We start from the raw sequence: 13,714 nt of genomic DNA on the forward strand, positions 1-13,714 counted from the left end.
GCCGACTCTCTCTCTCCAGAACTCATTAACTCCACTTACCAGCCTCACTCGCCATTTAAATGGATCCACCCCGGGTTGGGGAACGCAAATGAGGGCCCACAAAATGTGATTCGCCCAGAGTTGCTCTCCATCTGAAACTTAGCAACGACAGCGCCGACAACACCGGCGACGGCGACAATAACGTCCGCGACCACGGGGCGGGCAACGCCATGGCGTCCTTGGCTGTCCCTCTGGCAAGGCGACGGCTGTCTTTAGCCCTCATCACCTCCCCAGACGCCCCCTGCTTTAATTAGTCAGCCGTAATTAGCCAGCCTGCGGTCGCCCCTGGCTACGTCCGGACGGGCGCACGCACACACGCACGCTGCGTGTGTGTGTGTGGTGGGGGAGGGGAGGTTGTGACGATAGCGACGAAGACACCGCACGTGGCGGCGCGCGCGATGACAAACCCGTCGTTATTGAAACCACTTTGAGGTCGCGTGGAAGCGATAAAGTGAAACGTCCGTGTCTACGGAGGAGGCTGATCCCCGAGATAAGACCACAGAGAAGGAGAGAGTCACATGATGCTCCTCCGGCCAAACACAGAGAAGGAGAGCATCACATGATGCTCCTCCGGCCAAACACAGAGAAGGAGAGCGTCACATGATGCTCCGCCGGCCAACAGTGGACGGGAAACCGAGGTCCTTATGAATGTACAGTGCACCTGTGCACCACACGGTCAAACGTGTGTTGAGAGAAATAATGTGTGTGTGTGTGTGTGTGTACAGTATCTGTGTGTGGTGGCGGTGGTGGGGGGGGTGGGGTGGGTCAGGGGGCGGACGGAGACGGATGAGCGTGAGGGAGGCCTGACGGACAGGTTCACACACCCCTCCGGGTGATCGATGGCGCTCCGGCGGTGCTTATGCCGTTAGCGGCGACGAGACCCCGGTAAGACTGGGGGAGATTTTCATTTCAATACAAGGACAGCGGCCCGGGAGAATTTAATCTGTGGGCAAGGACAGCGGCACTCCCTGGTCTCAGAGGCCATCAATCAGACAAACACCGTGACCACACACACACACACACACACACACCGACCGACAATCACGTGGGCATTCATAAACACACACGCAATTCATAGTCATCACACAGTCCATATTCTATGCTTCGCTGTGGTGAAACCGTTCCTCTAATGATGCAGACTCCACAGACTGCGTGCTCCAGCAAAGGAAATGCGACGTGCAGTCACCCAGTTTGGCGTCCTGTCCGACATTTAATGACTTTACATTCGACTCTGTGGGTGTGCGATGGTCTGGCCTGCGGTGCATGTGTATCTATGTCACTTTGTGGCGGCGGCAGTGCACGTGTGTGTGGAGTGTGTGCGCGTGCGCGCTGTGCTTACGTGCTGTGTGTGTATGTGGCGCGCTCGTGCGTCTGTGTCGGCGGGGAGGACTGTGTGGTGTGTGTGTGTGTGTTGGTGGGGAGGACTGTGTGGTGTGTGTGTGTGCGTGTGTACCTTGTGGCTGGCCCTGTAACGGCAGCACGTTCTGGCTCAGCTCTCCGTTGAGCCACAGCTGCATACGGATGAAGGGCTCCCGGCCCTTCTGGGTCAGCTTGCTCCAGGGCTTGGGCCGAGACAGCATGTCGCTCACGCTGCCCTGGGACAGGCCCAGCACCTGGACAACACACACACACACAGAAACACACTTGTAAATCCAGGTTTTACTGAATTCATGGAAAACAACAACATTTGGAAAAGTGTACTCATGTGAGCCATTGTGCCGCACGTGAGTACATTAGAGGGATTTCACGTTCTTGTTGCAGCATACACATGGACATCACACACATGCGCGCGCACGCACGTACGTACTTAAACATAACATAAACACAGAGCGACTGGGCATCTTCCTGAAAAACTACTGAGATCTGCAAACAATGCTTTCAATGGTTCCCGAGTTGCCTAGGTAGCACATGAGTTGCCTGGGTAGCACCGAGTTGCCTAGGTAGCACACAACAGTGCAGCTACATGGGGCGGGGCTGAGCGGGGAGGGGATGGGGGGGGGGGGGGGGCGTGGGCGGGAGGGGGGGGGCAAAACCTCCACACCTTCTCTCCGAAGATGCGCTGACAGATGCCATTCTTGGCCAGCTTGTCTTTGACCTGCTGCGTCAGCTCAGCCGTCTCCACTTCCTGGTACATGTAGAACTCGTACTGCTCGGGCGTGAGCGGCGCCACCACCGGCTTGGCCGTTTTCCCGGCGGCGGCGGCTCCGGCTCCTGGAGCCAAAAGCGGTCCTAAGGGGCCGAGGCCGGACACCAAGCCCAGGGGCGAGGGGCTGCTCTGGGGGGTGTCGGCCCGGCTGGGGCCGTAGGGCTCGGAGCCGGCCTGTGAGTACGGGGACTCGGCCCGCGGCCAGTCCTTCCAGTAGTCCAGGGAGGAGGAGGAGGGGGCAGCAGCCGAGGAGGAGCCGGCCAGCCTGGGAGGCTTCTGGCGGAGACACAGAGAGGCACAGTCAGAGTGGGGTTCGGGGGGGGGGGAGGTGGGCGCTGATGGCCAACCGCTAAATGCTAACCGCTAAATGCTAACGGTATTGTGGAGGGGGGAAAGCTAACGGCTAGGAGCTACAGCCACTGTGGAAGGAAGACGTTATCGGCTATCTGCTCCAACGGTCGTCACGAGGACGCCGGTATTCAGTTCACGTCCAGCGAGGTGGGCAAAGAGGGGTGTGGTAGCTAATCTGTCCCTGCTCTTAAGAGTCCAGAGCAGGTGATTGAGGAGTGGCTGAAGAAGGAAAAAAAACAGCAGGGGGGGGGGGGGGATGGTTGGGGAGATGAATTCAATGCTGTGGAGAAGCCGAGCTCTCGTTTTGGAGAAGCTGGCCTGCCTCAGAAAGCGGATAGCCGGAGCGTCTGCCATATCTGACGGCCACACGCGGCAGACTGTCTGCGCTGCTGCCAAACCCGCTTCGGTGTCGCCGCGGACCTCACACACTCTCGACACATTCTGAACCAAACGCAACACACGCTAACAAGGGACACAGACAGCCCCCCCCCCCCCCCCCCATAGAACGTTCTGGTTGTCGTAAGAGCAGCTGCATGTTACCAGCCAAAGCTGACAATGGCTCTTCTGTTTGGTGTCGTCTATAACAAGAGCACCTTCATGTATCACCTTACAAATGTATTCACCGCGCTAATGAGTCCCAACAAGCCTCCGCACGAGGTGGTGCAGGCGAATGCCGTCAACAAAGGGTTGGGACGTCTGAGGCAATATTGGGTTACAAATCTCAGTAGTTTTCGAGCGAAGTTGGCGACAACACGAGCTAAGTCACAAACAGGCAAAAGCATGCACACATTCTATCCTAAATGGAGTTAATAAAGGCATGCATTTCGGAGTGATGTGACTACAGTGATATTCAAGGATAATTAAGGTCATGTTAGAGAGTGCTCCGAAACAGGTTCAGACATAAGCTAGGAATGAAAGGACCCTCAGCTAGGAGCAACTGACACAGGAAGCTGTCACGTGTACTTCCTGTTCCTCACCTCCTTGCTGTCCTCCTGACTCCGCACGTCATCGTTCCCGCTCGCCGACACGCCCCGCCCGCTCGGGTGCATGCTGCTCCACCATTGGTCCCTCCAGGAGCCCCGCCCCTGCTTGGTCCCGCTGTCCAGTAGCATCCCTCCCCCGCCGTCGCCCACCGCCACCTCTGCGCCCTCCTTCTTCACCATGGCCGAATGGAAGTCCAGGAGGGAGGAAGGCGAAGAGGAAGGCGGGACAGAGGGCTTCTTGAGGGACAGGGCCAGGGGGGAGTAGGAGGGGGGCAGGCCGGGGGCGCCCAGCAGCTTGGGGGACAGCAGGGCCAGGTCGGAGGGGCCCATGGAGGAGGCCTTGAGGATGGGCTCCAGGGCTGCCTGCTGGGCCTCCATCTCCCGGCGGGCCTGCTCCAGGATGGAGCGGATGGTCTCGTCCGAGCTGGAGCCCCCACCGCCGATGGAGCCAGCCCCGCTGGACGAGGGGGGGGGCTGGGAGGAGTCGACTGTGGGAGAGAGGGGGAAGGGCGGATCAGACTCGGCTGGGTCGGGACCCGAGCACCTTCCGACAGTGCTGCCGGACACAAATCTGGGCGGGAGAGGAGGTGTCCGACAAGGTGTCGGGCGCATCCTTAAGAACAGAAAGGGATACCCGGCTCTGATGTGTTCTAGTGTACCCTGGGTGGTCAAAACTGGATCGGAAAGACCTCCCCCCCTCCCCCACTGTGTCAACAAAACCAGCTTAAAAAAAAAAAGAGGTTAGATTTCTATGGAGACGGAAAAGCTTACGACTTGCTTAAAAAGCTTAAATAAACTGCCCCCCCCCCCCCCCCAAAAAAAAAAGATCCATCTGTGATTTGTATTGTGTCTCATTGTTTGTGGGGTACCACAGAGTGTCAGTTATACATCATAAGATCATACTGTAACGTATCCTCACCAAAATTGAGACTTTGTGCATATTTTGCGAAATAGTTGCCCATGCTTCTTGGGTAACCTGTTCGTCGCTGTCGCTCCTCCACACCATCTGCAGTGGGTGGGACGGCGTTGAGAGGGTGGTTAGGGTTAAAGCTCTAACACATTCTGACAGAGGCTCCTGGGGCCCCATTGTATCTTTGAAATGAATACATGTGTATATATATATATGTATATATATATATATATATCTAAACAAGGCTGTGATTTCCTGTCTGAAGCCTTTGATACACTTAACGTTTTGGGGGCGGCTTTCGGTCACAAAGTCACGTGTGTATATCTCCCGTTTAGGAACCATGTCGAAAAAAACCAAAGGCCCGGATTCCTATGAAATCCCCTTTATGGGCTTTGGAAGGGGCAGCGCGAGCGAGATCCAGCTCCGCGTGACAGAGCGCTGGGAAAGGCATAGATCTCCTTGAACTTGGGAGCACCTTTCCATATATGGGCGAGCAGTGGGGTCTGGGGAAAGGCTGCGCGCAATGAACCATCCAATCACGACGGGTAGGGAACTGCAGCGAATTCAATGGGATGCGCTACGGGCGCCTGTCGGCTGGTTTCAATTCGACATGCCGATTGAGTGGCGCCCTTGTGCGAGCTCACCTCGGATCGGGACCGAGTCGTGCCGGTTCGGAAAGAGGGAAAGAGATTTGCTCCACTCACCAGCCTTCTGCACCTGCAGCTCCCTCTTGGCCTGCTCCAGGATGGACTTGATGGCCTCGTCCGAGCCGCTCTCGGGGGTCCGGATCCGCGTGGTGATGTTCCCTGGGGGAGGGGAGGGGGGGGGGAGGAGGGAAACGACAGGTCAAAGGCTCAGTCAAATGGACAGGCTGTACCCAATAGGAGGTCCCGGGCTGAGCTGGTTTAGGGCGGTGGCACGATGGTGTCCGACTACAGCTACGACGCGTGGACAACGTCATTGGGCGGGTGCACCTGCCTTGTCGCGGGACGCGCGCCAGCAACGGTGCAGTCTTTGGGACGGGTCCTACCGGGAACAAGTGCGCGGCGCGCTAGCTGAGGACAGCACAGTTACGTTTCCCCACAGGCATGAGGGGCGCTAGGAAACAGTGCGCTGCGTCGCTACGGATACCACACTGCCGGGGGCACAGGGGAGGCGACGTGACGTGTTCGCAGGCCTTTCCTTTCAGTGAGTTCTGACATGACAACTACCAACCCCCCCCCCCCCCCCCCGCCCCCAACCTCGCTGGCACACACCGCCGGCCCGCGGCCGACCGCCCTCCCCTGGGGTCCCATTTGCTACACGGCTCAATCCTGTTAACACAAGAGGCCACGGCCACACATGTTCCTCATGAAGGGAGAACGAGAGCCTGGCTCTCTCTCTCTCTCTCTCTCTCTCTCTCTCTCTCTCTCTCTCTCTCTCTCTCTCTCTCTCTCTCTCTCTCTCTCTCTCTCTCTCTCTGTCCTCCTCATCTATCTGTCTCTGTGTGTATCTCTCTCTCTCTCCTCATCTATCTGTCTCTCTCCCTCTCCCCCTCCCTATCTCTCTCTCTCTCTCTCTCTCTCTTCCTCGTCTATCTGTCTCTGTGTGTATCTCTCTCTCTCTCTCCTCATCTATCTGTCTCTCTCCCTCTCCCCCTCCCTATCTCTCTCTCTCTCTCTCTCTTCCTCGTCTATCTGTCTCTGTGTGTATCTCTCTCTCTCTCTCCTCATCTATCTGTCTCTCTCCCTCTCCCCCTCCCTATCTCTCTCTCTCTCTCTCTTCCTCGTCTATCTGTCTCTGTGTGTCTCTCCTCTCCCTCTCTCTGCACACAACGGGAACCAGACTCGATTGTTTTGGAAGGGCTCCATAAGAAACGCAAGACCCAGTGTTTTGGAAGGGCCTCAGATGAGGAGAAGCTAATTGGTGTTTGGAGTTAAACATGAGGGAGCGGAGAGAGAGGCTCCCGTCCCCTGGCTGGCCAGTGCCCCTCGCCCCGCTCCCATTTGTACCGAGTGAGCGGCCAGAGTAATTGGGCAAGGTCAACGCTGTCTCTTTCTCGTGTGCAAGGATGGTGGGTGGCGGAGGGGGTGGGGGGGAGCAGCTGGGAACATGAGAGTGAACTGGAAGTAATTCGGCGCTGAAAGGGGGTGACCCTGGTGAAGGAGAGGGCAAAGGGCGGATGGGAGTCCCAGAGGGGGAGCCAGAGGGTGTGGAGGATGCATCGAGTTGCCACCAGCAACACCATCAGGTTCTAGGGTGATGGTGACTTTATGACAGACTCATGCGACCATGTGCACTCTCTCCCCAGCCCCAGCCCCCCATGTCCCCACACACACACTGGTGTTTGTTCCCAGCTGCTGGCTCAACAGGGACAAAACTTAACTATGTTTTTCTAAGAACTTTTTTTGGGAGGCCACCACCACCTATTAAAAACTGTGTCGAAAATGTTCGTGTATGCGGCCTACCAAAGTGCCAAACAGCATGTACCAACCACACCCTGGTCATTTTCACTGCGAATGAAACACTGCATGGGTTTAGGAAAAGTATATACTAGATCGTATAAAGAAGCTTTTTAGAGGCTAAATTATACATGTGAGGTTTCTCCCTGATGTCAGACTGGGAGAGTGATTGCGTGGGCTGGTTTGGACTGGTTTGAGGCAGTTTTTTTTGTAAGGAGGTACCCGCCCTACAGTATGTCTATTGACTGCCACACCCGCCCCCTGTATGTTCCCCAAACATACATTACGATAGTAAGACCTATGGTGACCTCATTCCTCGGCATATATATATATATATTTATGTATGTATAATATCTGTCTACCTATTTGTTTTCAACAAGACTCCAGGCCAGAAAAGTGGATGTGAGACTTTAAGACAACAACAAATTTGGGACAACAGAAAAAGCCGAACCTAAAGAAAACCACCCAACACTAAACCAACCACGATAGGGAAGGCAAAGAACAGACCTGGCCTCGAGGAGCCTTCGGAGCCGGTTCTTCGCTTCGGAACCTCCTGAAACACTCTGTTCAGGTTCTGGCCTGGGTTCTCTGTTGGAAAACAAGCGGCGACAGAAATGAAGTAAGTGTCAGAGATCCCTGGGCTTAAGTGTCTGTTGACGACCTCTTTGACCGAGGCGTCACTAAGTTCCAAGTGGTCATCTGAGCAAACCTCTGCACTGGTTTGGGTAGGTTAACCATGCTGAGGTCCCTTCGCTTGGACAGTGGGATTAGACGGATAGGTCTTAATGTTTGGGAAGGGCAATACTTTTTGTTTTTATGCCTTGTTCACGTATGCTAAAGGACTCTGTAGACTTGACTCAAACCACCCATGGGCAACACTTAAGTCGATCCACATGTTCCACCATTTCAACCACAGATCAAACCTCCTACATGTTCCAGAGGAGACATTGATAGGCGATTGGGCATGCCAGGCCACTTAGTTGTGGTTCTGGTCATTGAGAGTATTAGCGATCAGAGCACAACTGTAACACATCGAACAACGACCCCCCAAAAATACAATTAAAGATACGACTTTGTTCTATTTAACGTGCTTCGAAACTTCTGCCTTCGGCGGACAGATTCGAGGCTGCCTGTCAGACCCAGCTCCTTGAAGGGTTTCCAAATAAGCGAGAGAGGAAAAAAAAAGGGTGTTCTTCTGGTTCCCGGCTCTGCTTTAACACGGAGAGGAACTACCGTACACGTTCGCCCCGAGCGCAGGCCTCCATAGCAGGCCTGCTCCGGCTGCCAGGCCGGCCCGTGGTGCGGAACGAGGAGCCACTGGATGGGGGACCTGGTGCCCGACCGCACGCCTGGCTCACTTTCCGTCGGGCCTGGAGAGGCCAGGTGCACACTGACACTCTCCAAGCACAACACTTTTCCTTTGATCCCCGCGGAAACAGAGAGAAAGAGAGAGAGAGAGGGGGAGGGAGGGAGACGGGGAGAGAGAGAGAGAGGGAGAGAGAGGGAGAGACAGAGACAGAGGGAGGGAGAGAGAGAGGAGACAGAGGGAGAGCGAGAGCGAGAGCGAGAGCGAGAGAGAGAGAGAGAGAGAGAGAGAGAGAGAGAGAAAGAGAGAGAGTGAGGGCAAGAGAGTGTGGGAGGCTAAAGGCTAATGCAAAAGTAAATCAGATGAATAAAACCGACAAGAGTATGTGTGTGCGTGAGAGAGAGAAAACATAGGTAGGACAGAGTAAATGGACTGGTTAAAACCGATTCCTGGAATCCTAACAGCTCTCATGTTGGGTCCAATTGTGAGATGAGTTTGAAGAGGAAAAAGGAGGAGCCAACGTGCACTTCTAACACCAAATATGCTGTAGCTTACACTATCCATATCCCCCACTGAACCATTCAAGCAGGTGCTGACATAGCCTAACCTTCCAAGAAAACCTTGAACCGCAAAAAGTGGTCGACTTCCACAGAAGCAAGAACCAAGAGATCCAGTCGGCATGCTGTCGCCTACCCACCCATCACACACTCCCATCCACTACCTGCCCAGACAGGCTTGTTATTGACTAGCGCTGATGCACTCATTCAGACAGATCGGGTAAGAATCTCTACGGGGGCAATCTGACAGGGATCAGTCTGCCTTCTGCTCTCTAACCTCACAACACTAGCCACATTCCCCTGGCAAAAATGGCACCGTGCCATTTAGGACTGTTACAAAATCAATAACAAAAGGCAGGTGGGGCCCGACGGCGCTAAGTGCTGAGAGTCTGAGTGGCGTAGGCAAAGATGACATTTTGATAGACTAGCTGCTAAATGTCCTCTCCTTTCAAAAAAAACAACAACAAAAAACACATTCTTGGGCTGGTTGCTACGACGACAGACGGGAGGTGATAACGACAGTGGGGGACGGGGGGGGGGGAGGGGCGTCGCCGGGGTTCGTCTGGAGGTTTTTGGCAGGAGACATGACTGGGGAACAAGCGATGAGGATCGCGGTACATTCATCAAGGTGAAGGCAGGGGGGCTGTGGAGGCAGGGCTGAGCTAAGGGCGACCGGCCGCTGAACGGAACGGGCCCATCAAAGTGATCGGGATGCGCATTACGTCAAGCCGAAACGCTTAAAGGGGTTGGCGGATTTTGCCGCCATTTCGTTTGGTGTTCCCCCACCGCTTTCTACGCGGCTTTCGACGGCGAAGGAACGGGAAACTACTAAGGGCACGTGAGAGTGTTTTCAGTTCCCAGCAGGCGCTAACGCTGCAGCTAAAACGCTCCCGCCCCCCGCCCCCCCCCCCCTCCCCCCATCCCCCCTCCTCTCCGGCCTCACCTCTCTGCCTCCCCTGGATGCTGCGGAGGGCCAGAATGTTCTGCTCGTCCGACAGGAACTGCCTCATCTTGTGGAAGGGCTCCTTCCCCCGGATGGTCAGCTTGCTCCAGGGCTTGGGCCGAGCCAGGATCTCGCTGACCGACCCCTGGGACAGCCCCAGGACGTAGTGGCCGAAGATCCGCTGGCCGATGTTGTGCTTGATCAGCTGCTCCTTCACCTGCCGGGCGATCTCCGCCGTGTCCATGTCCTCGCCCTCCGACGCGCTCCCGGCCCCCTCCGATTGGCTGGGCGACGGAGCCAGGCCGTTGACGTCGGGGCTCCCCGCCGACGGGTGCTGGCCCTGGGGCTGCAGGGGCTGGTGCGGGGGCAGGGGGCTGGACGACAGGGAGCTGGGGGCGGGGTAGTGGGCGGGGGAGAAGAGCAGGGTGGGGCCCGTGCCGGAGACGGAGTCCTGGAGCGCCTTGGAGTAGAAGGTCTGCATGAGCTGGCGCTGGAGCAGGGAGTTGAGCGCCACCTTGCCCGCCAGGGGGAACGCGGCGCCCGCCGCCGACGCCAGCGAGGACGAGCCGAAGAAGTCCTGGCCGCCCCCCGTGGGCGAGAAGTGGTGGGTGCCGTTGGCGGCGCCGGCGCCGGGGGCCGGGTCCGCGGCGGCGGCGGCGCCCGTCCGCAGGTGGAGGGACGAGGGAGGGGGGGGGGAGCCCTGCAGGTTGGTGGCCATCGACGTGGCGGGAAGACGCTGTTGACCCTCCGACGACTCTTTGACCTTTCGACCGGTCCCACCTGCCGATCGAGACACACGACACAGACCGAGGGTCATCAGAATGTTGACAACAGACCAACAGCGAGACATACCATCAGCAGGAAACAGGCGGAAACAAACGATACCTCGACACGGCAGCACTCAAGTGCTCAAGAGGAACTTCAGCTTGATATGATTGAAGTCAGCGACGTTAAGGCACAAAGAGATTCATACACTCCTTGTGATCCAATTACAGGCCTCCGAGGAGGAGGAGGAGTTAGAATGAGCTAGAATGAGCTGGATGGGTCTTTTTTGTCGTGCAAAAATGAAGAAGAAAAAAAATCTGTGTGTGTGTGTGGGGTTTGGGGGCATACGCCTACAGTCTTGCATTGTATGTGTATGGCTTCAGGGTATGGACTGACGTTCATCCATGGTGAAGATAAGAGCCTCCCAGGCCTGTGGAGGGAGCTGGTCACGGGGGGGGGAAGACGTGCCATGCTCACCTGCTCTGTACGACAGTGTGCCTGGGCTGCCGATCATCCTTTCCCTGTACCATTCCCCAGACAGCTGCAGGCCACCGCCAACTCAAAGACGCTCGGGGATTCCCATCATTTCAGTTACAAAGCAATGCCACAGCCCACTCCTGCCCTGGGAGCTGTCATTATACTGTGGATTTGTTCAAACTATGACCATCTTTTCAGCCGTGCGCTACCATCTAAGGGCTCGACAAGCTGTTTGTAAGAGGCTGTAATAACGCAGATGACGTCATGTTATTATCATAAAACATCGTCTGATCGGCGGCACGATTTCCATTATTCAGACATGGAATATGAATGAGACAGGGGTGCTTGTGTGACCTGCAGCCAAACGGGGCCCGGGGTTGTGAAGAGGAAGTCACACGAAGATGATGCCAGACGACAACGAGGGGTCCCATTACAAAACCACAAACGAAAAAACTCCTCGTTCTCCTGAGAGCGAGGTGTGTGTGTGGGTGGGACCCGAAGCCAATTGGGATGACATTTCCGGAAAAGTCCAAGTGCGCTGAGTGGTAAAGGGCACGCTGGGAGGTGGAGGTCTTCATTAGCATACTGGATCACTCCCGTCTCCTCCAGCCACTGACCTCCTTGCCTGGACCCCTCCCCCCGGCCCCCTCGCCCACGAAGGGCAACGGCACACCATACAGCCACCCCCTCCCTCCCTCCCCTACCCCCCCATCCTCCTACTTCTGCCTGACATCATCAACCACCATCAGTCGGCGTGGATAGTGTGGAGCCGAAAGCGCCTCGGGTGGAGAACGAGCTGACCTTAACTGGCAGAGATGAGATGTAGCCTTGGACCATGTCTGGTCGTCGCTACCTGTTTGTGTAGCCTCGCCAGCCGGTGGCGTGGTTGGCTAATGTTTCAGAAGAGGTCATTCTGTGGAGTTTGGGGATCAAATAAAATTATATTTAGAGAAGTTCAATGAGGGCCCTGAGGTAACGTCAGTGACTTTTCTTACTCCTGCTCTTAAATGATAAGTAACACACTTCACATGGGGGGGGGGGAAGAAATGGAAGAATTCATGTCGGTGTCTGCAAAGCCATCGCTCTCGCCGTAAGGTTTCCGTACCTTTAACCCGAGGAGGTGCCCCCTTCAGACGAGACACTTCTGCCCAGAGACAGCCGCCTCTAAGAGACAGACGTATCTTCACAGACACCGCTACCTCTAAAAGATCCCAATTTTTTTTAAAGGGCCCAATTCTCTGCATGAGATGAAAGAGGGGGGAAGATGAGCAGTGCTGAGCAGTACTTCAGTCTTAATGGTGTGAGTCGACTGTCTGTATTGAACCGTGTAATTCCGTTCCATTATACATTAGGAGCCAGACATATCCCTTTTTTTTCTTTTCCCCTTCTGTCAAACGTGGGCATGTGCCAATGGAAATAGTCTGTGCCTTTTTTTTCGGAGTGGGCCTATATTTGTAAAAGAGTCATTCTCTGGAGAGATAACTTTATTTCCTTTCAGTCTAACAGACCCTTCTTCTGTTGGCCCCGAGATAGCTGGCGCAGTTTCCTGTTTGACTACTGGACTTCCTGTCTATAACCCCTCAAGGCAACCGACAGATGTACGCACATTCTTTTGCATGAACAAAAGAACTCCTTGGCCTTTCTGAGCTCGAATCACCCTGGCGCTCACAAATCAAACATTGATACCGTAAACCGGCAAGATTTTCTCCTAAACTGTACTGAGACTATTCCGGGTTAGACACAGTCCTCACTTTTGGCCACAGACGAACAAACAGCCGTCCACAGAGTTAAGGATTCCGCACTAGCCTTTTAAAGATGAAGCGTCAAGTGACTCGGATTGAGTGTGCGCGTCTTCGTGTAAGGCTGCGGTGTGGTTCAAAGGACTGGCGTGTCCTGACAGGAGGGGGAGATAAGGATTCTCCAGATCAATGGAAGGCTCTGTGCCTGGCTGAAAGCCGCTCAATGAGTTAAACCTAAACGTTAGATCCCCTTCATAGGAAACGACCCTATCACTGCTCGGTTCCAGCCAACGTCGCCAGACCGTGACAGGCCGTTTTACCGGGAAGCCCTTTGACAAAAGAACATTCCGGTTGGCTTTGAAAAAATAAAAAATAAAACGCGCACTGCCGAGGTGCACCCCTCAGAACTCCGCCAACTGTAACCGCCTAGTTTCCAAGGAGATTTGACGCGACGATCCACCCTCGAGCCAAGCTCTGGCAGGTGTACGTTTCTAAACGGCGTACAGTGCACCGTGTCACTTCCTCTCACAAAGCCTCTCCTGCCCGCTTACAGTATGGAAGGGCGCGCGTGGGAACCAGGTGGACTCACCACTCAGCTCACTGTTAGCCAGGCGTAGAGAGGGACTCTCAGATTTCAGGCTCCGAGTCTTTTCCAACAGCAACAGATCCAGGGGCTTTGTGTCCTGGGGGGGGGGGAGGGGCAAAGAATAAACACAAGGTGAATAGTAGTAGTAGCTCCACAACGACTTCCAAACGAGCAGCGCAAAGTCATCACTGCTTCTAAATCCAGAAAGAAAAAAACCCAATACCTGCGCTGAGGAGCAGTTTGTTGAGCGAAACTCCATGGACTTGAGGACACTGCGAATAAAACGAGACGTGTTACGGGCTTCATTCATGCTTAAAAGTCCCGGGCGACATAGGACTCGTAGGGCAGTCACTTCCAGGTGCTCAAAGACCTTCGAAACAAGGCTGAGGCACGAGCCAAGCAACGTCACGAGAGCCACTGAGAGATTCCTCAACGCACGGCCTTCGCTCCACTCTGTCCGTCACAATCTGA

The 13,714-nt window shown here is 55.2% G+C and overlaps 1 protein-coding gene across 1 annotated transcript in view; it reads right to left on the bottom strand.

The window, feature by feature from the left end:
* The window catches only part of cux1a (cut-like homeobox 1a), a 127,245-nt gene that overhangs the window by 16,225 nt on the left and 97,306 nt on the right, over positions 1-13,714 (bottom strand). The window contains exons 13-21 of the mRNA XM_084697821.1: positions 13,467-13,515; positions 13,247-13,340; positions 9,677-10,456; positions 7,378-7,458; positions 5,134-5,235; positions 4,439-4,525; positions 3,514-4,007; positions 2,081-2,461; positions 1,493-1,652 (exon numbers count right to left, since the gene is read on the bottom strand). Of these exons, the coding sequence (XP_084553947.1) occupies positions 1,493-1,652; positions 2,081-2,461; positions 3,514-4,007; positions 4,439-4,525; positions 5,134-5,235; positions 7,378-7,458; positions 9,677-10,456; positions 13,247-13,340; positions 13,467-13,515 (2,228 nt within the window). The remainder of the gene's footprint in view (positions 1-1,492; positions 1,653-2,080; positions 2,462-3,513; positions 4,008-4,438; positions 4,526-5,133; positions 5,236-7,377; positions 7,459-9,676; positions 10,457-13,246; positions 13,341-13,466; positions 13,516-13,714) is intronic.

Source organism: Hypomesus nipponensis, chromosome 5 (genome assembly GCF_054491055.1).
Source record: "Hypomesus nipponensis isolate SF chromosome 5, ASM5449105v1, whole genome shotgun sequence".
Taxonomy (NCBI): Eukaryota; Metazoa; Chordata; class Actinopteri; order Osmeriformes; family Osmeridae; genus Hypomesus; species Hypomesus nipponensis.